This window comes from Megalobrama amblycephala, linkage group LG24 (assembly GCF_018812025.1).
Source record: "Megalobrama amblycephala isolate DHTTF-2021 linkage group LG24, ASM1881202v1, whole genome shotgun sequence".
Classification (NCBI taxonomy): Eukaryota; Metazoa; Chordata; class Actinopteri; order Cypriniformes; family Xenocyprididae; genus Megalobrama; species Megalobrama amblycephala.
Window position 1 is genome coordinate 18,870,704 of NC_063067.1, and position 26,859 is coordinate 18,897,562.

At 37.5% G+C, this 26,859-nt stretch overlaps 1 protein-coding gene across 2 annotated transcripts in view; it reads left to right on the plus strand.

Annotated features, from left to right (window-relative positions):
* The window catches only part of dip2ba (disco-interacting protein 2 homolog Ba), a 66,839-nt gene that overhangs the window by 17,668 nt on the left and 22,312 nt on the right, over positions 1–26,859 (plus strand). For both annotated transcript variants that reach the window (XM_048179011.1, XM_048179012.1), the window contains exon 2: positions 24,805–24,876. In XM_048179011.1, the coding sequence (XP_048034968.1) occupies positions 24,805–24,876 (72 nt within the window). The remainder of the gene's footprint in view (positions 1–24,804; positions 24,877–26,859) is intronic.

Here is a 26,859-nt window from a genome sequence, read left to right on the forward strand (position 1 = left end):
CAGTGGGGATCGAAAGTTTGGGAACCCCTTTCAGAATCTGTGAAAATGTGAACATTTTTAACAAAACAAGAGTGCAATGCATGTTATTTTTTATTTAGTACTGTCCTGAGTAAGATAATTTACATAAAAGATGTTTACATATAGTCCACAAGACAAAAAAATAGCTGAATTATTAAAATAACCCCGTTCAAAAGTTTGGGAACCCTTGGATCTTAATACTGTGTGTGGTTACCTGATGATCCATGACTGTTTTTTTGTTTTGGATTGGTTGTTCATGAGTCTCTTGTTTGTCCTGAGCAGTTAAACTGAACTCTGTTCTTCAGAAAAATCCTCCAGGTTCTGCAAATTCTTCAGTTTTCCAGCATCTTTTGCATATTTGAACCATTTCCAGCAGTGACTGTATGATTTTGAGATTCATCTTTTTACGCTGAGGACAATTGAGGGACTCGAACACAACTATTAAAAAAGGTTTAAACGTTCACTGATGCTCCAGAAGGAAACATGGTGCAATAAGATCTGGGGGGTGAAAACTTTTGAACAGGATGAAGATGTCCACATTTTTCTTATTATGTTGAAATATAATTTTTTTCATTTAGTACTGCCCATCGGAAGCAACAGAAGATACTTGCATGTTTCTCAGAAGAAAAATTAAGTACAATTTACCTTGATCTTCAAATTCAAAAAGTTTTCACCCCTCAGCTCTTAATGCCTTGTGTTTCCTTCTGGAGCATCAGTGAATGTTTGAACCTTTTTTAATAGTTGAGTTTGAGTCCCTCAGTCGTCCTCAGTGTGAAAAGATGAATCTCAAAATCATACAGCCACTGCTGGAAAGGGTTCAAATATGCAAAAGATGCTGGAAAACTGAAGAATTTGCAGGACCTGGAGGATTTTTCTGAAGAACAGAGCTCAGTTTAACTGCTCAGAACAAACAAGAGACTCATGAACAACCATCACAAATCAAAAAAAGTCATGGATCATCCAGGTAACCACACACAGTATTAAGATCCAAGGGTTCCCAAACTTTTGAATGGAGTTATTTTAATAAATTCAGCTTTTTTTTTTTTTTTTTTTTTTTTTTTTGTCTTGTGGACTATATGTAAACATCTTTCATGTAAAATATCTTACTCAGGACAGTACTAAACAAAAAATAACATGCATTTTGTATGATCTCTCTTGTTTTGTTAAAAAATTTCACATTTTCACAGATTCTGAAAGGGGTTCCCAAACTTTCGATCCCCACTGTATATAATAACAATTCCTGATTGATAGCCCTGCATATTTTTCCTCATTCAATATGCTGCTTTGCTTGGAAACATAACAGAAGTATCACAATACATGACATAGGACTGACTCAACATGACTCTTTTTATTTTGGCTCTGTTGGAAAATTAGGACAAAGGTGTGTTTAAGTTAATATAACATATATGTATCTGTAAGATTTTGCAGTGTGTTCAGAGTGAAGATATCCCCTACTGGACTCCTTCGCAAAGGCATGTGTGAGTCTGTACAATTGAGTTTACTAAGTGTACAGCAGAACAAAAGCTGGAGATATTTAGAGGTGTGGTTGCACAGATCTCTGAACTGTCAGCAGTTGAGATGTCTTGGCACTTTGCCGTGCCATAAAGCTGTCAAACATCAAGGTTTTTCTTCATGTGATCTAATTTGTTGTAAACACCATTAAATCTGATGACCGAAATCGATTACTACAAAACGAAAAACAAGGTGGCCTGACCTGCTAATCACCTGTTTTCCGTTTGCTCTCTCTCACTTCCTGGAAGCCTGTCTTAAGGCTCATCTAGTGGTTTGCGTGTCAAGTTGCTCATCCACTTGTCTATAGGTTCCACCTAAAAGTGAGCAAGGGTCTAGGAGGTGTGATGTCACGACATGGCAAGAAATGAATGAGGATCTAGTGTGTGCTTCTTTCGCAATGAAACTCTCCCTTCCTCCCACTCTTCTCCCGGCAGACACACCCTGTTGCTCGGGGACGTGTTCCATGTTTCCAACGCGTTGGATGGAGACCAGGACGAGTCAGAGATTGGCAGCTAAACCAATCCCATGCCGTCTTATGATGGACTCTGATATAACGATCAGCCAAACTTTGCATGTATCAGTGTGTATTTACAACGGTCTGAGTAAACATATCCTGAAAGCAGGGCTTTCCCCTCCTGGTCATGTTTAATCAGCTATTTTCTTACAGGGCTGGCCTCGATGATGTCACAGTTTTCCGAGTAAACAGTTTGGAGTGAGCAATGCCTCTCTTGGGAAACTGTTAGTTTGAAGCCTAAAATCTAATTCTTCCCTCTACAGTTAGAGATTATGGGGGGGGGGAGGAGGAGTCTGATTGTGTTTTGATGAATGTTGCGAATTTACATTTGGCTGTGAGCAGTCATGTTGTAAGAGCGCATGCTTCTTTGCTGCCTAATGTTTATGTGGTTTTATAGGCTGGATAGTTTCTTGAGGCTTGAAAAATAGCTTTAAGGCATCACTGTGTTTGAGAAAGTGAAAATAAGATATATATTTTACATTCTTTCATAATCTTTGCTGTTTACAGACTATGCACCAGCTTGAACATTGATCCCAAATATGTACTCTAGCAAATACTCAGTAACGTACTTCAGCGAGTTGTTGTTTATTATGATTGTATGCATAGTTATGCCTTAAACATACTGTATGTCAGGGGTTTTCAACTTTCACTGACCTAGGGACAAAAAGTACATTTTCTCGATAACATTTTATAAATGCAAGGAGTGTATGATATATTGGGACCATTATAATAAATAATAATAATACAAATATGTAAACTTAAAACTATATATATTTTAAAGGTGCCCTAGAACTTTTTTTTTTAAAAGATGTAATATAAGTCTAAGGTGTCCCCTGAATGTGTCTGTGAAGTTTCAGCTCAAAATACCCCATAGATTTTTTTTTAATTCATTTTTTTAACTGCCTATTTTGGGGCATAATTAGAAATGAGCCGATTCAGGGTGTGTGGCCCTTTAATTCTCATGCTCCACGGCCCAAGAGCTTGCGCTTGCTTTAAACAACATAAAAAAAGTTCACACAGCTAATATAACCCTTAAAATGGATCTTTATGAAGTGTTCGTCATGCAGCATGTCTAATCGCGTAAGTACAGTGTTTATTTGGATGTTTACATTGATTCTGAATGAGTTTGAGGCTGTGCTCTGTGGCTAACTGCTAATGCTACACTGTTGGAGAGATTTATAAAGAATGAAGTAGGGCTGCAACAAACGATTATTTTGATAATCGATTAATCTATCGATTATTATAACGATTAATCGACTAATCATCGATTATTGCACTGATTAATCAGTAAGCTTTGTTCGATTATTCTACTTTAGCAATTAGTTCAAATATTGAGTTATACTGTACTTTAACTAGTAAATAAAACAAGGAAATCACTTCAGCTTTTAAAAGTGTAATTTTAATAATTTTCAAGCCAACTGAATAGACCAATATCCTTCAGGTTAAAAAAATATAATCTAATTATGTGGGGTTTTTTTGAAAAATGAAACAACAACATACATACACACACATATTATATATATATATATATATATATATATATATATATATCGAGTTTATGGTCACTGAATGGATTTCCTGAGGTAAATGTTACATTTTGTGTGATATATTTGTTTGCAAGTTTTATTGACTTCTTTCTGCGGTTAAAACTCCGATTAAGTGATTACAATAGAGATGGATTCATTTCAGTAAGTTCAGTAAGTACTTTTTGATGTTCATTTATGTTTATTTCGCGCTGTAATAGAGAGGAATAGGTTCACATGCCGCTTGAACCGAGGTGTTACAGCGATCTGCCACACGTTAAACAGCGTCACAACCACAAGTATTGTTTGAATCCCGTAGTAATATTGACTGAATTTAAAAGCTTAGACAGTTTTATATCAAAAGTAACCTGATCTGTCGGTGCGTTGTCTGTGTCCTCTTTGCTCTGCGATGCATCTTTCACTTTGTGAGAAAATGAACGTGTGGCGTGAGAACAGTAAGTTTGAATGAGAGTTGGTGGCCCTGCATGACAGTATTCTGTAGTTATGCTAAACGTTATGTTTGTTATGTTTATGCTATGTTAATCTCCCACATTTAACGGGTTCGACTTCGTTTGCACTATGCTCTCCAAAGCGCTGACTTCTTTTATTGAATTGGATCCGGGAGGGCTGCATTACAGTATTGCGCTACAGCGCCCCACTGGTTACACCGCGTTATTGCAGGCCCTTCAAATATGTCGTATGAGATCAAGAGACTATTCGACAACAAAAATATTTGTCGACAATTTTTTATTGTCGACGTTGTCGATAATGTCGACTAATCGTTTCAGCCCTAGAATGAAGTTGTGTTTATGAATTATACAGACTGCAAGTGTTTAAAAATGAAAATAGCCACGGCTCTTGTCTCCGTGAATACAGTAATAAACGATGGTGACTTTAACCACATTTAACAGTACATTAGCAACATGCTAACGAAACATTTAGAAAGACAATTTACAAATATCACTAAAAATATCATGTAATCATGGATCATGTCAGTTATTATTGCTCCATCTGCCATTTTTTGCTATTGTCCTTGCTTGCTTACCTAGTCTGATGATTCAGCTCTGCACATCCAGACGTTACTGGCTGCCCTTGTCTAATGCCTTTCATAATGTTGGGAACATGGGCTGGCATATGCAAATATTGGGGGCGTACACCCCGACTGTTACGTAACAGTCGGTGTTATGTTGAGATTTTCCTGTTCTTCGGAGGTCTTCTAAACAAATGAGATTTATATAAGAATGAGGAAACAATGGAGTTTGAGACTCACTATATGTCTTTTCCATGTACTGAACTCTTGTTATTCAACTATGCCGAGGTAAATTCAATTTTTGAATCTAGGGCACCTTTAATATATTATAATATATATTATTATTATATGAAAATAGATATCATATTATATAATATTGGGATAGGGATACAGCTGGATTTAACCTTTTTAAGAGCATTATTTTCTAGAATGCTTCAAATTAAAGGGTTTATTACTCACCCCCATGTCGTTCCACACCCGTAAAACCTTCGTTAATCTTCAGAATACAAATTAAGATATTTTAGTTGAAATCTGATTGCTCCGTGAGGCCTGTATAGGGAGCAATGACACTTCCTCTCTCAAGTGGTTCAATATTAATATTATAAAGCGATGAGAATATTTTTGGTGCGCCAAAAAACCCCCCAAAATAATGACCTATATAGTGATGGCCGATTTCAAAACACTGCTTCAGGAAGCATCGGAGCACAAATGAATCAGTGTATCGAATGTGCTGTTCGGAGCACCAAAGTCACATGATTTCAGCCGTTGGCAGTTTGCCACGCTTTTTACGCTCCGATGCTTTATGAAGCATTGTTTTGAAATCGGCCATCACTAAATAAGTCGTTATTTTGGGGTTTTTTGACGCACCAAAAATATTCTTGTTACTTTATAATATTAATATTGAACCACTGTACTCGCATGAACTGATTTAAATATATTTTTAGTACCTTTATGGATCTTGAGAGAGGAAGTGTCATTGCTCCCTATGGAGGCCTCACGGAGCCATCGGATTTCAACTAAAATATCTTAATTTGTGTTCTGAAGATTAACGAAGGTTTTACGGGTGTGGAACAGCATGAGGGTAAGTAATAAATGACAGAATTTTCATTTTTGGGCGAACTAACCCTTTAAGGGACTTTCTAATCTCTCATATTCAACATTCTCATCAATCTAGTTATCCATTTTTATGCTGTGTCTTATAATGTTGAAATGCCTAAATTCAGTTAAGCATCGCAACATTTATTTGACTTTGTGTTTTATTCCTTAATTTTATAAGTTATCAGACATAAATTTCATTAATGATATTAACAAAAAACATTATAACCTTCTATTATGCTTAACTGATGCATGATCTTGAGCTTGCATAGCTAGAATCATTTGTCTTAATATACTTATTGAATATGTTTTGGGCCATAAATGTAATGATTTCAAATTTATAGCTATTTATTAGCTGATAATAAAATGGCTTTTGATTGTATTAAAATATTTGTTTTAATCAGAAATCGCCTGACGAGAGAAGATGAACATGTGCCCATCACTAGCTCCTGCTGTTTGTTTTTTGTGTGTGTGAGAGGGGGTTTACCCACAGCTCTGGTTGACTTTAACTGGCCTGTGTTGAATGTGTTGCCCAACTGTAGTTCTGGCCTACTGTACGGGTTTGTCTCTGAATCTTTGGTCAGGTATCCGTGCAGTTAAGCAGAATCTTTGACTTGATGTGGAGTTGATTTCACAGTCTGTCATGGCAGACATGTCTTGAAAACAAAGCTCTCCAGACACTCAGTCGCAACATCAAACCTCCTTTTTCCATTTGAAAAAGATCTAGATGTCATACATGCACAGACACACATTCTGAGTGTCAGACAAGAAAGTGGTAACTTGTCTGTTCATCAAGTAGTTCTATTTTCTAAGCATCAAAATAATCACATAGTGTGACTGTCCTAGTCATTTTTCTCTGTTTGCACTTAAAGGGATAGTTCACCCAATGAAAAATTAAAATTCTGTAATTTACTACCACTTTTGTTCCAAACCTGCATGAATTTCTTTCTTTTGCTGAACACAAAAGAAGATATTTCGAAGAATATGGTTAAAAAAACAGTTGATGGACCCCATTGACTTTCGTGGTATGGAAAAAAAAATACTTTGGAAGTCAATGGGGCCCATCAACTGTTAGGTTACCAACATTCTTCAGGGCTTGAAATTAACTTTTTTACTTGGTAGCACTGGTGCTCCCAACTTCAAAAAGTTAGGAGCACCAGCAAAAATGTAGGAGCACCACAACTAAAAAGCCTTGTCATTCGCAAATCAAAAAAATTGGATTTTTGTGTTGTAAATATAATTTACTGAAGCAATATTCTCATCAGTGTTCACTCAGCTTTGACATTTAAATCTGCATATTTGTGGTATTTACCCCATAGGCATTTTTTTTTTTTACTTTTATTTTTCCCCTAATCTTATTAAATTCTTCATCTTTCATTTGAAATTCTTAAATTTGATCAATAAATGCAATTACAATAATAAGATACTATAGGGCTGTTACCAGTCAAATTAAATAATTTACCCTGAAAAATTACAACTGCATTAAATAATGTTATGAGATTTGTTTAAAAGTATTTTTTTGAATATACAAATAAGAAATATTGGAAAGAATGATTACTTTTAAACATGAAACTTAACCGCCAGTAGGTGGCGGCAGGTGAACGTGTAAAAGAGTGAGTAATTGAGTCATTCATTGAAACGATTCATTCGAACGGACGATTCATGCAGTTGTTTATGAATAGGTTGATTCTTCAAAAGTTTTTGGTTCACACACAGAAAGCCATGTCTCAGACCAGTGTTAATTTCGTTGACGAATAATTTTCGTCATAATTTTCGTCATAATTTTCGTCATAATTTTCGTCAACGACATTTTTTCACGGACGAAAACGAGACGATGACTAAATAAAAATGTGTTTTGAATGACTAAAACTATGACTAAAATCTACTCTAATATTCGTCAACGAATAAAAACGAGACGAAAATGAAAGAGAGGGACGATTTGGGAAGATATCCAGTCAGGAACGCTGTCCTGTGTGGAGGATGCGCACATTTGAAGTGTAATGTGCCGATCTAACCGCAGGAAACGCGGCGCTGTTGAGCGCTCTACAGGCTCGCGCAGCAGCACTTCAGACTGCTTAGTAATTAATGAATAGTGCACATTTATGCCAAGAGATTGCTTATAAACTAATATTGATGAATTACGACAATGTTTACTACACTATGTTTATATGGTAATGTGTTGTAGGTTGTAAGAATGCATATTTATCTCCCTCATTAGTAGCCTGCTACTACAATGGGCTACAACGCAGGCTGCAAACATTTCAGAATAAGAGTCACGGTGTATTTCGGGATGGTTTATAATTATTATTTTTTTCCTGGTCGTTATTGTTATTTTGTTTACACAATAAACTGTATTTAATTTAATTTCTATTTAATTCATAGTAAACTACTGTATCTTCTGTCACAGGAAGGAAAGACTAAGAACATTATTTGATATATTATTCAATATATTTTACAAGTATAAGGGTTATTATAGTTAACTAAACCTAAAACCAAAGAAATCTTCATTATTTGAAGTAAACTAACTGAAATAAAAAATAAATGTATATAAAAAATGCAAACTTATTTTATTTCATCTAGTTTCTAAGCTTTACCTTAACCTGAGGTATTAAAATAACAGAAATAAAAACGTAGACATTTAAAAGCGAAAACTAAAAGACAAAATTAATCTAAATCTAAAACTAAAAATCAAATCTAATAAAATTTTAAACAAAAACTATAGTACCTCAATGATAAGTGTGTCAATCCCTGAAATATGCTGAATTTTCGACTTTCGTGTCTTTTTGCACTTGAACGGTCAAAAACCGTCCACTTTGGCGAGCAAAGTACAGTTGGGTGAACATAAACAGTTTGGGGATATCAGATGTACCTATATCAGTGTATAGGATCTGTGTATTGTTAGAGAAATGCTTTATGCATTACAATTTAACTAAATTAGATTTTAGTCAACTAAATCTACTGTAGATTTAGTCGACTAAAATCTTATGATATTTAATCGACTAAAACTAGACTAAAACTAAAACAATTTCCGATGACTAAAATATGACTAAAACTAAATGGCATTTTAGTCAAAAGACTATGACTAAAACTAAATAAAAATTTGCTGTCAAAATTAACACGGTCTCAGACAGCCTGTGAATACTGAATTGCATTTTCACACTTTCATGTCTTCTTGGCAAGTATCTTAGTAAACATAGTTGGTTATGTTTTAACTGAATGTAAACAGTTGAGAAAGACAACATATGTGTACAGTATCAGCATATTGGATCTGTGCATCAGGTCTTAAAGGGATAGTTCACCCAAAAATGAAAATTCTGTCATTAATTACTCGCCCTCATGTTGTTCCAAACGCGTAAGACCATCGTTCATCTTCGGAACACAAATTAAGATATTTTTGATGAAATCCAAGAGCTCTCTGACTCCTCCATAGACAGCAATTTAACTACCACTTTCAAGGCCCAGAAAGGTAGTGAAGACATTGTTAAAATAGTCCATGTGACTGCAGTGGTTCAACCCTAATTTTATGAAGTGACGAGAATACCTTTTCTGCGCAAAAACAAAACAAAAGCTCAGTATTGGCCGGCTCCTGCGTCAACATCACACACATGCATCGTGGTGCGCACGTGAACAGCGTCGGCCAATATTGAGCCGGAATTCGGATGTAAACACGGAAGTGCTGTAATACTTATAAATTATTGAACACTTGAAATTAAACTACTAGTTTCTTCCTCTTAGTGTTAGGGGTGGGACTCGCAGGATACCAGGATACGATGTTATACGATCACGATACATGGCTCGCGATAACGATAATATCGTGAAGTGACCAGGTGCAAACAGACCCTTTGACGTTCTTCACCGAGCACTTACACAGATATACACAGGAGCGTTCGAAAGCAGACGTCTATCAGCGGATCCCTAATATATGCTTTCAAACGCTCCCGTGTATATCTAAGCGCTCAGTGAAGACCGTCAAAGACGTCTGTTTGTCACATCAATGGTATAAAAGTGCGTCAAGACTTTGAACTTAAACGTGGCTGGGGGGACACACTGCTGTCCGCCATCTTGTTAAAAACCTCTTTTTCTTAGGCTAGTTAACTTATATTCACGTTTCCCTCATTCATGTGTTGAGCGCCGCCTTGAAGTAGCGACGCTTTGAGCAGAGACATCTATTTATAGCACTTTATTTTATTAATTAAAATATCAATATTTGGCGCAGCGATACGATTCTCGTGTCGCACAGAGAAGGATGACGATATATCGCCATATCGATATTTTGTCCCACCCCTAGTTAGTGTATTTATATATTTTGCTGCGATACACTTCTGTGAGTGGATATGAGATCAGGCTTAGCTGCAGGGCAGAGGAGCGCTCTGGATTTGTGAATGTCTTTGTAAGCAACTTGGAGGCAGAATCACAAGTTTTCTCATGACATTGCCTCTGCTACAGGATTTGCACGATCACGGATGTCACTGAAGCCTTTCTATGACCCTTAGAATCTGACCTTGACAATTTAAATGACTCCAGCCAAACCTGGATGAACTGGGCACATAAGCTCTGTTTTAAACCCAGTGAGCTGCATCAGTGCCTATATAGGCAGCATCTTAAATGTCAACTCCACAAGTCTCTGATTTGAAACTCTACATAGGCAAATTGCGTTCCTCGTGCAAAGTGCACTCAAAATTGATTTTCATTTATTCAGTCAGGTGATACTCTTAAGTGTTATTAATATACATGGAAGGCACTATTTTTATTTTATCATTGTAATTTATTTTTTATGATTTTTAGTCATTTTTATTTTTGTCACGGGGCTTGTCGCAGTGCAATCTGGGATTGCGTCGTCTGTGAGGGATGCTGCTTTAGAATTTGAACAAAACAATGTTTCTTAGGAGGGAGCACAATTACGTTGCCTATTTTTTTGTAATAACCTTGCTGCTGGGCATTTTTTGATGCCTAAACGTGTTGCCTCTGTAGGCATTTATTAGGTTTTGAAATGGAGCAATCAACTCTTCACAGTCCCATTACAGCTTCTGTATGAATCATCCATCATACATGGTGATAATATGAATGTAGCTTTGTTTAATTGTTTCTGTTTTATTGTCACTGTAATGTATTATGACTGTTGTGAAAGTGTTTTGTGGAACTGCTGTGGGACTGAGTAAGTTTGGCAGAAGTTAAAGCACTGTAGAGGTTTCATGGAGGAATCCGGTCTGGTCTCCTATGAATGCTGTGGTTTGGGGAACGGGCTGATGTTTTTGTCATGGAGACCAGGGGAATTTATGGAATCGTGCTGACCCTCGGCAGTTTAGCTCTAGTTCAGGCTTGTCCGTTTCTCTCACGGCCGTACAACAGAGCTGCCCCCCTCGGGGTCCGTGTTCATCTGCATTAGAGAGACTGTAACCCGCACATGCACGAACAAGTACGCACGCACACGTGATCTCAAAGTCTCCCAAAGCCACACCCTTGCATGGCCTGTTTGTTAGTCGCTTTGGGGAAGCTTACCAAGGTACATTGTCCTGATTTAGCTGGTTAAATGAGGCCGGAGCCCCATAGAGACGTGTCCGTAATAGACTGAAACACTGACACACATAATTTTTTTTTTTTAACTGAATTTGCTGCAATGCAGCTGATGTATAGCACCCATGATGGATGGATGGATGGATGGATGGATGGATGGATGGATGGATGGATAGATAGATAGATAGATAGATAGATAGACAGATAGACAGATAGATAGATAGACAGATAGATAGACAGATAGATAGACAGATAGATAGATAGATAGATAGATAGATAGATAGATAGACAGATAGATAGACAGATAGATAGATTAGCATTTTATTGTTATTTTTTGTACAAGTATACCTCACATTTTATCTGCCCTCCCATTGGTTGTTGCAGCACATTGAATGAATTCAAAGTGAATGACTCGCAGATGCTTTGTCACTGCAAATCGCTGTCAGTGTGAACGCCCATGTAGTGTGGTGACTCAGTTTTGTATCCTGTGTTTGATTTACAGTGGATGTTCCTCCGTCTATGACGTGTTCATATCTGAGTTTTCTATCAGAGAGTGAATCATACTATTCATACATTCACACATATTGTTTTAGGCCATGTGATGGAAAGGTGCTCTAAACTTTCGTTTATTTAGAGGATTAGTGGCTAAATTCACACGTTGTTTAAATAGTTAACATTCCCCTGGTGCTAGCGTAAGCTTGTTGGGTTGTTTCATTGTTACTGGGACTGCAGAGGTTTTATGGAGCCGTTGATGGCCGTTGAACTGCCTCGATGTGTAAATATTGAAAGCAGGAACACATCTGTGAACTCTTCAGTGATGGAGAGTGGCAGCCTGCTGAAAGCTAGTGACACCACTCTTTAAACAGTGTGCTTTACAAACCAGCAGATCTCAAAGGTCAGTGTGATTTATTGATTTGTTTGGTGCACTAACTATGACAGATCTCACTTGTTTGACTGAAGACCAACCTGCTACAGGAATGATTGTCACTCTCTTCAGTATTGAAGGCTAATCAGCCTGATAGTTTAATAGTCACATAGACTAATTGTCATTAGAGCTAATGGTCCAGCTGCAGTTCAGACAACCTAGAATCTTTTTTAATTTTTATATTAATATTTAATATTTGTATTATACTGTATTATTAGATAAGATTTACATTTTTACTTATTTATAATAATATGTATTATACTATGATAATATGCTATACAATAATAATCATTAACAATAATTTATTAAAATCCAATATTGGCCATATTAATATTTAATATTATATTATTAGATTTATATTTTTTATATAATATAAAATGTATATTTTACACTGTGTTTTTATATTTAAATGATATATAAAAAATATGTATTTAAATATTTTGTAATATAAGAATAATTGGAATAATGCTTATTTTATTTTTTATTAATACTGTGATTATGTGCTAAATACTGTTTTGATATAGGCTAGTTCACTGAGTAGTGCAAGGTTTTAATTTACATTAAAATGAGAAATATGTGACCCGTCACGGAAACCAGGGACACAAGTCGGCAGCACTACTATTGAGCAAACTGAGAAAGAAGCGTTTTTTTTTTTTTTTTTCAAAATTGGTGATTTTTTTTTTTTTTGCAGAATCTGTTAGTTGAGATCACAAAGAAGCATCTCTGTGTTTTATATAGCAGTATTGGTATATTTTAAAGCGTACATTTTGAGGTTGAAATCGGCTTGTTTTTCTGGGATTCTATCTCGCAGTAGGGGCGTGTCATTGTCTGTTTGTACTTCCATACTGGAATCGGATAGGCCGGCTTTTGTTTCTTTTGTTATTGCCGCCGCCCTCCAAGGGAAGCGTGGCTACTTATTTATGCAGCGCTCTGGCCGGCTCTAGCTGATATCAAAATTTAATGAAGATGGACGCCTCAAAGAATATTGCAGACGAGCTGAAACGTGGCCGTTACACCGAAAATGTTTTGAAGTACAACATACGGCTGGATTCTTTAGCTGCGGAAAAAAGAGTGGCAGGACATGCAAATTATTGGACATTTGGAGGCAAACAGACGCATAGTGCAAACTTCGGAGATGGTTACATCCACAAAGAAGACCCCGACAAAGAGAAAGTGTGCCCGAACAACTTATTTCATTGGAGGCAACGAGATCTTTTCTGTTTCTTATGGGGTGAGTTTCCATAAACATCAAAGTTTGTCGTTTTGTGTTCATTCTAAGAACACGTAGGCTACACGTTATCTCATGTGTCTTTTGTTATTAGCTAGCTCAGGACTGTTGTTTTATTTGTAATCGTTAGCATCGTATCACTTGCCAAAAAACCCCATTACTATAATGGGCTTTTTAGATGGTAATGTTAGCATCTGCTATTAATTTGAATAACGCTTCAACTGCTTGAATTGACTGGTGTGAATGACTTAGCTCATGTAAACCTTACTATTCTTGAATTGAATGTGACGCTAATAATTTTAGCCACTTACTACTTCTTAACAAGGATTTACTAATGTAATAGTAAATGTATCAGGTTAAATTCCTACGTAAGTAAAAGTATAAAGTATCCATAGCCGTAAAATGTGCGTTATAAGTCAAAAGTAAAAGTATTTATTGAAGAGTTTAATGTACAGGATTTTTTTAATCCTTTGACTCAAACCAGGTCTAACCACTAACTGAGGTCTAAACCAGGACTATACGGTTATCACAGAATCCTGTTCAAAAAGTCCTAATGTCAAAAAAGATAAATTACTGACATTTACAATGCACATTATCCTTTATTATTAATAGTATGCGGTCCGATTTTTCCCGTTGCGTCTGTCGTTGCTTTGCAACCATGCAGCTTTACAGGGGGTATGACTTATCTAAATGAGATGTAAATTAGCCCTTTTGTCACTCCCAGCAGGTGAGAACAGGCGAGAACTGCAAAACTAGAAATTATTTTTCTGCCCTTTGAGCTTTTTTGAGTGCCTGCCTTCAAATGGCCACAACTTCTCCAAATATGATCAGATTTCCATGTGTTACATATCGTTGGAAAGCTTGGAGACTACACTTTCAGAATCTGTGAATAACTCAAAATGCCCCAGAACCGACTTGTGTCCCTACTTTCCGTGACTGGTCACATATTTGAATATTATCAAACTAAACATAGACAAAAATAATCTGTAAATGAGGGTTTAAAAGTTAACAACAAACACTGTGATTTAATATAAGAGCATTTTATTTTCTCTTTTAGTCTCTCATAGTTCTTGAATTTAGGCAGCTTCGGTCGAACTTCTCAGCAAAACCGACAGGCCCCAAACATGCTTGAACCACCGCGGGCTGTTGGTCACCTCATTTTTATCTACTTTTCATCCTTCGTAATGTGTTTGTCTTCTAAAAATACTGTCTTCAGTGCTGAACATTTATATTTAAAAGAGACTATGACTGTATTAACCTAGTGAGCTATGTACTTAGACAGTGAAGAAACTTATGCAGTCTAGGTTGGAAACTACTTGGTTTTAAGACACTTGGTGTGACTTCTCTCTTGGGATAATGATCACTTGGCATGACTTGACAGAGATTTTATTCATTTTTCTAGTCAGAATTCAATCTTTTTTTCCATCAGTGCTTTTTCCATCAGCCCATGAGAAGCATTTTCTCACCCCAGAAGCTACAGACCAGATTGTTGCCCATTCATGAAGAACAGGAAATCACCCACTACAATCAACACCTTGTTGCTTGTCCCCCTCATGTGATCACAGATTACTGTGTTTAGTGTCATTACACTACATGTGAGGGTGAAATTTATGGTGTATCCCTGCTGCAATCCTGCTTATTTGTTTCAGTTAACTGCAGACACACAAACAAAATTAGGATTGATTGATTCCCGGCACTGCTGCACTCATTTTACCTTTTAAGTGCTATGGACTCCTCGATGTCCACACTGTTGAGTAGAGTGGTTTTAAATGAGAAACAGCAGGCACTGATGGGTGGTTTGCATGTGGCACGGAGGTGATGGTGAAGATAGTTGGGAAAGCTGGCAGGAAGTGATGTCAGCACCAGACACCTCATCTTACACCTGCTTAAAAACTGAGCCCCTGCCCAATTAATCATGAAAGTGAAAGTGGCCTTTGCAGCCGCATCGAGGTGCTCAGACCTCCGCAGGGGCAGGGGCGAAATCTTATATAAACAAACGTGCATGTAAACAGAATAGGCAATATATTGCCATACCAAAACCAAAAATTGCGGTCACGTCCATATATTATGCTTATAGCTTGCAACTTATTTGCTTTCAAACACCCTCACGTGGACCTGCATATGACAAATTACAACACTGATCATAGTGTTAATTCAAAAATAATGAAGCAAGTTCAAGCAACACGGGTCTGTCACCAAACCCTGTACCATATGGATGAAATATGGATTTAAAATGTGTGCACGTGGGTGTTAGCAAGTGTAATTCCACACATTCCATCTGCCTAGCTGGGCCCTTTAAGTCTGTTAATATCCGCACCGACTCATCACATTGCCTTAATAACAGCTGATTCGTTTGGACTGACCCCTGCACCCTGTGACATGGATCAGCAGCTAAATTTGACCCAATTGTTGCCATAGTTAAATAAGCAGCAGTGTGTTCCTGCCTTTAGGACACTACTACTTCTTCTTCTGGCACTGTGTTTTTATGAGTAACACTGAACGGCTGTTAAACAGCTTTTGAGGGTGTTTATAAAGAGGCCTCTTAAATCAGTTGGACTGTATACAGAGTGTTGATGAGTGTTTTCAGTGTAGGGAACAGTCATTTAGGGTTTCTTTTATTTGGAAGGCTTGTTTCAGTGAACCAGTTCCAAAAGATTCGGTTCAAGTACAAGTGTTCCCAAACATCCCTTTGCAGGTATTTTGTTGTAAAATACACAAAACTTGCAGTTCATCATGATGTTTATTTAGAGGATTAGAATGGTTCATTATCAGTTCATCATTATTTAATTATATAGATTGCCTCACATATGTTTATTGTTCCAACATGTTGCTATCCTGATAGTTTTACTACTCAAGTTCCCTCTTTAAAGGGTTAGTTCGTCCAAAAATGAAAATTTGGCCATTAATTATTCACCCTCATGTCGTTCTAAACCCATAAGACCTTCGTTCATCGTCAGAACACAAATTAAGATATTTTTTAATAAATTTGAGTGCTTTCTGACCTCCGATAGACCGCAATTACCACTTTCAAGGCCCAGAAATGTAGTAAAGACATCGTTAAATAGTCCATCTGACTACAGACTTGAAAGTGGTAATTGTCTTTCGGAGGTCAGAAAACTCTTGAATGTATTCAAGAATATCTTAATTTGTGTTCCGAAGATGAACAAAGGTCTTTTGGGTTTGGAACGACATGAGGGTGAGAAAAAAAATGACACAATTTTCATTTTTGGGTGAACTAACCCTTTACGGGTGTTCACACCGACACCGATTAAATCACTGGAGTTCGGCAAGTGTCATGCATCATGAGGCGGATCATGTGAGCACCATTTTCTGTAGTGGTGTAATGATTGACTCGTTTTCTGAATGCATTGATTACAAAACCTGCCAATTCAAGTGCATCAATTGTTTTTTCTACTTCTGCTCTAAATTGTTTATCGACACATTGCACTCTTCATTATATCCTATATCATAAGTAGCCTATATTTACTTTTATTTTACCAGTCCCGCCTTACTTTTTTTTCTTGTTTGAGAAGCCGTTTCACTTGGATATCTGTCACAACAGGGAAGAAAAGACAATAACAAAATTCTTTCCAATTTTAAAGAATGCATTTTTAAAAATGCACAAATCAAATTGAATCATTCTAAATTGTGAATCAAATCGATTTGATATCTGCCCAAAGACTTCCCTAATTGTCTACATTCCCATTCATTCCCATACATTACATCACTGCTCATGTCCATGAAGTTAAAATGCTCAGCGTTGTCAAATTCCCAATGGATTTGTTTGTTGTTTGTCGTCTCAAATTGCCAGCTCTCTTTGAAAATGAACAACTTGCAGTCACTTTTTCATTGCAGATCTTTGGAGGTCATTGTGAATGCCTTTTTTCAGTTCAGTGTTTTACAAATTATTCAAACTGAAAAAAAAAAAGTTCCAATGACAAATCATTCATCAGTTTCCAATGACAATTCAGTTATCAATACTCTGAAAAAAATGTTTAGAAATTGCTAGTAAATTTCACACAAATTAAACATGACATTTAAGTAGAACGACTGAAATAGGTTTTTCTTGTAAAACAACCCATTAACCTATGTTTTATGTACAACTTCCAAAAATATTTTTTTACAGTTTAGTTTGGACTTACTAACCTTTACTCATCCAGCTTTGTTTATTAGGTGGTGTAGGAGTTAAATGAGGACATCACCTCAGCAACTGATTAACCGTTGTGGAATGAGGGCCATTAGCTGATGGGAATTATGTTTTACATGGGCTAGTTTATGAAAAATCATCAGGCAAGTTATTTATATTCCTGTCTTTCTCATGGCCGTTCGCTTCATTTTAGAGACCGCAGAAGGCTGAAGCCTAGCAACCCACAGAAAAAAAACACAGCACTCCTGTGGTGGGGTATTCAGCACCCTCTTAGTCGGTTCTTTGTTTTTGCCCTCACTTTCTTGTGTGTGTGTGTGTGTGTGTGTGTGTGTGTGTGTGTGTGTGTGTGTGAGAGAGAGAGAGAGAGAGAGAGTGAGCACTTCCTCCCTTGTGCTCATGGGTTTTTCCAGTCACCCTGGGGCCCGATGGAGCAGGAAGCCCCACAAGCTTATCATTTCCTCTGCTACTGGCTCTGCCTGAGCCTTGTGTATGGTAAACACACTCACACACACAGATCCTGACAGGCTTGTAGGGTAAATTCAAGCGCTGACACACTGACACAGATAACACCATGGACGTTAAACAGGTATTTGTAGAAACACGCACATCAGAGCCCCTCATGGTGTGCTTGTGTGTCCGTTCAGTGTGAAGTCTGTTTTGAGTCCTGAAGGGAACTGGCTAGCAATCCCTTTTGGCCAATGTTGCCTTTCTGCTAGCCAGTTGGCCCCGGTCATCATCCAATCAGCACATTCCTCCCCATGAATACACTGGGACCAGTTTTGGCAGGCCACGCTGGGTGGGGTAATGTTCATATCCTGTGCGCTGACCCTTACACACACACTTGTATGAGACATCACAGCCGTCACAATAGACCAAAGTTTCTACTTTCTTGAGTTTGTCAGCCAATCAGTTACATGCAGGCATGATTCCTTAATGCTTAAGTAGTAAGGTACTTGTAGAAAAACAGATGAAAGGAACTGAGAAAGGGAGGGAAAGAATAGCCCTTTAGAGGAGAGCGAGTGGGCACAAAGCTCCCTCAGTGCTGGAGTGGCACTGCCAGTTTGTGCGGACCTGTTGTTGTGCGAGCACAGACCCTGCTCTGTGTGTGTGCGTGACCCAGCTGCCCTCCTAGCATTACATCAGTCTCCCACATCACCCACACACACAATGAGACTCCAGTCAGCCATCCCTCCATATGCCCAGCACGCTGCCCGCATGCAAAAAGCAGCTTTACACTCTCACACATGTGTGTGTATGTGTGTGCAGTGTTGTTAGCTTGAGCTATTTATTAATGATGTTTGCTAAAACTAGCATCCCTATTATTGTTGCTGTAATTAGGATTAGGGATTTGATCAAATTCCTAAACCTAAGTATTATACTTTGGCATGTAAACCGTCCTGCGTTGAGTTGTAAACACTCAAACCTGTATGACTTTTGTTAATCTGTAGAACACAACATATACTTTAAAAAATGTTGTTTTGGACCCCATTCCCTTGCATTTTATGAACAAAAATTGTTCTTCAAAATATCTTCTGTTGTGTTCCACAAAAGAAAAGAAAGTCATACAGGTTTAGAACAACATGATGGTGAGTAAATGATGACATGATTTACATTTTTCCATGAACTATCCCTTTAAAGTTGCCCTAGAATTGAAAATTGAATTTACCTTGGCATAGTTAAATAATTAGAGTTCTGTACATGGAAATGACATACAGTGAGTCTCAAACACCATTGTTTCCTCCTCCTTATGTAAATTTGATTTGTGCAAAAGACCTCTGAAGAACAGGCGAATCTCAACACAACACCGACTGTGAAGAAACATTTGGGATCATTAATATGTACGCCCCCAACTTTTGCATATGCCAGCCCATGTTCAAGGCATTAGACAAGCCAGTATTAATGTCTGGAGCTGCACGGCTGAATCAACAGACTTTATGCAGGTAAGCAAGCAAGGATAATAGCGAAAAATGGCAGATGGAGCAATAATAACTGACATGATCCATGATATCATGATATTTTTAGTGATGTTTGTAAATTCTTTCTAAATGTTTCATTAGCATGTTGTTAATGTACTGTTAAATGTGGTTAAAGTCACCATTGTTTCTTACTGTATTCACAGAGATCAGAGTCATGTTGTCATTTTCATTATTAAACACTTGCAGTCTGTATAATTCATAAACACAACTTCATTCTTTATAAATCTCTCCAACAGTGTGTAATGTTAGCTTTAGCCCCGTTAGCCACAGCCTAGCTACTATCAAACTCATTCAGAATCAAATGTAAACATCCAAATAAATACTATACTTACATGATCCGATATGCTGCATGACGAACACTTTGTAAAGATCCATTTTGAGGGTTAAATTAGCTGTGTGAACTTTGTTTATACGATGTATTATAGAGTTGTGTGCTTGGGGGCGGGGAGCGCGAGCATTTAAAGGGGCCGCAGCCTGAATCGGCGCATTTATAATTATGCCCCAAAATAGGCAGTTAAAAAATTGAATAATAAAAAATCTATGGGGTATTTTGAGCTGAAACTTCACAGACACATTCAGGGGACACCTTAGACTTATATTACATCTTGTGAAAAAGGGTTCTAGGGCACCTTTACTTTGAAGAATTGAAGGAACGACTCAACTCAAGCCATATCTAGACTTGGTACTAGTAAGCACCTCCCAAAACACACTATTAACACCACAGCATTCACATAACAATGTCCTGGCAACTAATTAGACCACCTAGCAACTCCCTGGAAACTCTCCAGAAAACCCTATTAACACTTTTGCAACACCATGGCAACTACCTAGAACATCTTAGCATCTACCTGGAATACCACCACCCTGACAACTCTACAGAACACCATATTTACACCATTGCAACCACATAGTAACACCCTGGCAACTACCTAGAACACCAAAGCAATGCCCTGGCAACTCTCCAGAACACCATATTAATACCATAGCTACCATATAGTACTGCCCTGGCAACAACCTAGAATGCCATAGCAACACCCTGGCAACTCTCCAGAACACCCAATTAACACCATAGCAACCACATAGCAACACCCTGACATCTACCTAGAACACAATTGTAATGGCAATCTGGCAGCCATGAGCGTCACATATATATATATATATATATATATATATATATATATATATATATATATATATATATATATATATATATATATATATATATTTTTATTTTTTATTTATTTATTTTTTTCTTCAGAAAATGTAACAATAAACAAATCTAAATTTAAACTCATGTTGATAAAGTTTGTTCTGCTTTGAGGTTTTAAATAAGGTATTGTGTCTTTGTGTGTGAATGAGCTGTCGCACACTAAGCAGAGGGGGCAGGAAAGGGCTGTTGTGTTTCTAGGCCACATTCTTAAGCAGAGAGAGTAACCAGGCATGAAGTCTGTGCTCAGTGCGGCCCGTCCCTTCTCATACAACCACAGAAAGAGGCATATCTATCTCTCTCGCTCGCTCTCTCTCTCTCTCTCTCTCTCTCTCTCTCTCTCTCTCTCTCTCTCTCTGTCTTTGTGCCTCACTGTTCTCTCTCTTCTGCTTGCTTTCTTTTTTTCCCCTCCCCTCTCATAGCAGAACTGGCCCACTTGGCCCCTCTGACCTCTCTCCTTTTCACTTCCTTTGTCTGGGGAGTTCATGCTGACATGTTGCATGTTGATTTTTTTTTAGCATAAACACCATTGTATGTAATCTTATCACCTGAAGCTGACAGCTGTCTTCTAGACAGACCAGATCTGGTTTAGAAAAGTACCAGGAGCCTGGTTGTATACTCTGGAAAAATGGCGGTCGTCAGCAGATCTGTCACTGATAGTTTTGTTTAGCTCCGATTTGGATGCGTAACGCGTGTTGCCTCAAACTCTCTATAGGCCACGATGTGTGAACCTCATCCAGCCATGTGTCACTGGAGTTTAGGAGCTACTTGTTTGCCACAGATTAGGGGAGATGTGTGTGAGTACGAGTGAGAGAAGGTGTTTCGTGTGGGTTTGATGAAGCTCTCAGGGTGGACTTTACCCACAACATTAATGGTAGTAGGCTTGGCAAAAACTGCTTTAAGAGAAACAAGAAACTGAACAGGATGGAGGTGGATCCATGTGATTGTGACTCACATGGCCAGTCTTCTGTTTTTTGCATGTTCTGTTTGTTTTTCCTTAATTTTATGGAACTGTTAGCCCACAAATTGTGTCATTGTGTCATTATTTACGCACTCTTATGTTGTTTCAAACCTTATGACTTTTCTTCTTAAGTTTGACACACAAGGGGAAAAGTTGAGAATGTACTGGCCACTTTTTACCTCGAAAGTAAATAGGGATCTGGACTGTCAAGCTTCAAAATGACTCAAAAGCACTGTAAAGGTTTCAATATGATTATATTCCAGCACTTCTGAAGCTGGTGGTTTTATGTGAGTAACAGACTTAAAGATATGCTGTCCACATCCACATCCATTCAAATTTATTTTAAAACATAACCGACTGTTTACAAGAATGCGACAGGCATTTTGACATTATTGCGCACCTATCTGACCATTCAAGCGCAATAAGACTTAAAAGAGAACTGAATTCGTGATCGCATGCTGTCTGAGGGCCTGTTTACACCTGGTTACTTCATACCTTTTCTCTGATCGAATAGCTATCCGATCGTGAAAAGACCAGGTCTAAATGCCCTCCGAAACGCATTCGAGACCGTTTTAAATGCGATCACTCAAACCACTTCAGGAGGTGGTCTGGGATGCATTCCAGTCAAAACTGAAGAAGTCTAAATGCATCTGGTTGTTGAAACCACATATGTAAATTTTACTCCTCCCAAAAATGCTAAAAAATATCGTTTGAGAGCGTGTTGTAGTCTATATGGCGCCAGATATGGTGGCGCAACTGCAACACATCGCCGCAGATGAGCAGCTGAGTACCTCTTCATCAAGCCGACGTGCAAACTGCCACAAATGAAACAAAATACAAGTCGCAGACGCTCAAAACACAATCATCTTCATTAAAGGGTCATGAAACCCCCGTTTTAGCCTGGTCGTTCACACCACTGAGCTGGAAAAACTCTGTAAAAATGGGCGTGTAAAGCTCTGGAAAAGTGGGAGTGTAGAGGGGGGGAAGAGGGGAGAGAACAACCAATGAAACACAGATCTACAACACACTCATTATACAGAATAATGAATATGAGCATCATATTTTTGATGTGTTCGTATTCAAACTCCAGTTCTGGCCGCATCGCGGGCAAAATACAAACAACACTCATGTGCTATTGTGCTGAGGGAAACATACACACGGCTCGCATGTCCGAACGCCGAGATGATATACAGCACTTTTGTGACATTTGAATTATCCGCTGTAATGCGATCTCATGCGAACATATTTTCCATTTGTGCTGGTAGATTACAGCAAAACAATCCACATGCACCAAAACTTCTGCTCTGGTTGCGTCGCAGGGAAACGCATTTTTGTTGTAGCACTGAGGAAACAAACACAACTATATGACCCTTGTCTCTGAATGACAACAGAGACAGAGGCAAGAGAAGTGATACTTCCTCATGCATAATACCGCAATTATAATCTTATGCATACTACAGCTCACTGATTGGATTGAATGTGCTTTTTCTCATGAATAAATGCAGAAACTGTTGACGTCAGCATGTTCGACCAGCCCATACTGGAGCCAATCTGCACTCTTGAACTTGCCGATTTTGTGACATTGCTCTGACTTTGCTTTTCAAACCGGAAGATGATGAAAAATGCATAAATAACTCATTTCAAATTATAAATAAAATTAATGAGTACCTTTAGTGTTTTCAATGATGTGCAGCCTATACATATCTGTTCACAGCTCAAAATGTGTTCTGAGGTTTCATGACCCTTTAAAAGTAATGCAATTAAATTATCTTAATAGTACTGTTGCTGCACTCTCTCCTATTGCGGTCTTTGATTTTGAAATTAGCTGATGATCAATGCAGCTCATATTTGTTGCTTTAGGTGATGTGAATTCCATTAAATCTGCAGGGACACATTTATGCGGCCAAGTTTAAATGGAATTGCTTTGATAAATCAGATGGCTCTCTGATCATAAAAAAAAATGCATGAAGTGACCAGGTGTAAACAGGCCCTGAGAGAGGCGGCTTTTTGTGTGCACACTTCGGGTGTATGTCAGTCAGCGCGAGCACCAACTGCATGGAGTTCTTTTACACAGCTTATTGCGCTTAATAACTTTATTAAGCATCATAAGCATTCAGAATTTGTGATTGCATGCTGTCTAAGAGAGGTGGCTTTCTGTGTGCTCGCTTCAGCTGTGTGCCAGTCAGCGCAAGCACCATCCGCAATCAGTTATTTTTCATTGCTTATTGCGCTCAACATCAAGCACGTCCCTCTTTATTTTCTTTTACATGCATGTTTCTTTATCACTCTTACATAACTTTAAGTAGTACTGTGCTACGCAGATGTATTTACATAGCGTGAAATAAACTATAGTAAAATCTCTAACAATCTAAAATCACTTTATAACGTGGTCACGATATCTACTGTCATACCGCCCAGCCTAATTGTCTTATGTAGTGTTATGGTTAACTGTAACTGTTATAAATATTTTTTGTTAATTGAAATAAAACGGAAATAAAATAAAATAAATAATACATGAAACTAACTGAAATAAAATAAATTGAAGTACTAAAATGACTAAAACTGAAAAATAAATTAAAGCTAAATAGAAATAAAAAAGCCCAAAAATTAATAAAAAAATGACAAAAGCACAGCAAAATTACTATAACTAAAACTAAAAATAAACAGCTGAAAATAAACAAAATTACTAAAATTGAAATAAACTGAATCTGAAAATATGAAAATTAATGCTAATTTATAATATGAATAAATATTATAATATTAAAATAATATTAAAATATTAAAATGAAAATAGAAAAATAAGAACTAATTTAAAATATTACAATTAAAAAAATAATTTAATAATAATTAAATGTTGCTTTTATGGTGCTATTTTGCCATTTTGGAGCTTGATGGACCCAATCCCCATGACAGATTGACCCCTTCATTTCACATTTCTTTCTTTTTTTGTGTTAACCATAAGTATGAGCAATAGTTGGGATGCTTCGCTTTAGCAATAACCTCTAATTATGAAATACGCAGAGAGAAACTTTGTTGTGCATTTGTTGTTCACCAGTTGTCACACAGACAGACAAGCTCAGTTTGTGGTTATAGACATGTGATCACATCTCAAATAGATATTTAAATGTTTGTGTCTTGTTTTGCGTTCTTACAGGTGACATCACGCAGAAAGGCTATGAAAAGAAACGAGCTAAACTTCTGGCCCCGTTCGTACCACAGACCCAAAGTAAGACTCACCACACAGACTTCCTGTTTGCTAATTTCCCTCCTCCTGTCTGTTTCTTCTTTTCTTTTGCATGCCAAACAATGCCATCATCACACTGATATGAGTCAATAATGATTTTCTACAGTTTGCTTTGTTTTTGATATAAAGGTGTTTTTAGGTTACTGCTGTGTTTAGTTTGTGGAAACCAAATCCAGCTGAAGAATATGATGCAGAAGTGTGCCACACTGTGTTAATTATGTTGCACTAGTTCCATAAATGATATATCTGAGATTTTGTTTTTTTCTTCTGTATTGTTTGCAAATGTGTGTCTCCATGCTGCATCCTAGTGGTGATAAGTAGAACTCCATCTGCTGGAGGCATTAGTCCCTTCATTAAGAGAACGCACTTTAAAAATAAAATGGACACTTGACATAGTCTTGCGGCCAAAGCAACCATTAGTAAACCATCTTCTTCTCTGGAAACTTTGAGTGATTCAATATTTTCCAATCAGTCAGCTCACAGACATTGCCCTTCTCAGACACACACACACACACACACACAAACATATACATAGGCTTCCTGTAAGCAGCAGCCCCCTGTCAGTCATGAAATAGGAACTGAAACAGGTGAGTTGACTATATTGGTGGGTTTTGATAGTTTAGTGACCTCAACATTGACTTCCTTGTTCCATAGTTACATGCTATTAAAGAACCATTACATACTGAATTGCAGGGGCACGTTGTTTACACAATAGGTCTGACCTACAGATACAATAGAAATAGGTCTAAGACACATTTGTTGCGTAGATATGTTCTTATTTGAAACCTCCAGTGAAATGTGCCATTTTGTCTTCAAAGGTGCCATTTCAATGCTTTGAAGTTAAAGTTCACCACCTGCTGTCTGATTCTGCCCTGTCTGTGTTGCTTCTCTTTTTTTTTTTTTTTTTTTTTTTTTTTTTCTTGGAAACAAAGAACAAAGGGTCATCATAGGCATTACAAAGTCAAGACAGTACAATTTCCATGCACTCTTTGGCATGCAATATCTCACCTATTCTCAATGGTCTGTGTACACAATCCATTTATGCCAATACGTAATACATTTCTCAGAGTTAAGTCTAACAGAAAATGTAAGTCTCTCCATACAATATATTTCATTTACAATTTCCATCCACTGATCTCTTGTTGGAGGATCAACCTGCAACCCTTTACGTGTTATGGCCTTCCGACTACTTGCTAAGAGTATTTTTAATAAGTATTTATCACTGTTTAAAAGTGTTTCAGGTATTTTTCCAAGGTACAGAGTAATGAATGAAAATTTAAAGGTCCCGTTTTTCGTGTTTTTTGAAGCTTTGATTGTGTTTATAGTGTGCAATATAACATGTGTTCATGTTTCGCGTGTAAAAAAACACAGTATTTTTCACATAATTTACTTATCTGTATACCGCTGTTTCCACTGTCATAAAAACAGGCTGATGACTTCCTTGTTCTATGAAGTCCCTCCTTCAGAAATACGTAACGAGTTCTGATTGTGCCAGCGGTTCCTGTGTTGTGATTCGACAGCAGTTTAGCGCATCTTGCCCGGAAAGGTCACGCCTCTTACCATAACATGGAGATGCACGCGCTCAGTGTTATTGTAAACATGTCTTTAATTTTACCCTATCAATTTGAGCCGGAATCAGACCCGGTGATTGGACTGCGGGATGAAAATAACAGCGTTTCGACGACATGGCGACAAACACACTCTATTGTGTAGAGTATTCCTGTGGGCGGAGGTTAGTCAAAAAACTGTTTTAGTGACGTCATTAAAGAAGGAAGTAGAGGGATGTAGTCCAAACTGGCCGTTCGATGTAGGCGACTTCTGTTAAATAAAATATCTCGCTTGGCATTGAACTTTGAGCTTTAAAATTTTACAGATTTTATTTATACTCTAACAACAACATTACACACTAACTAAAGTTTGAAACATGGGATCACGAAGAACGGGACCTTTAAACTTCACCACTAA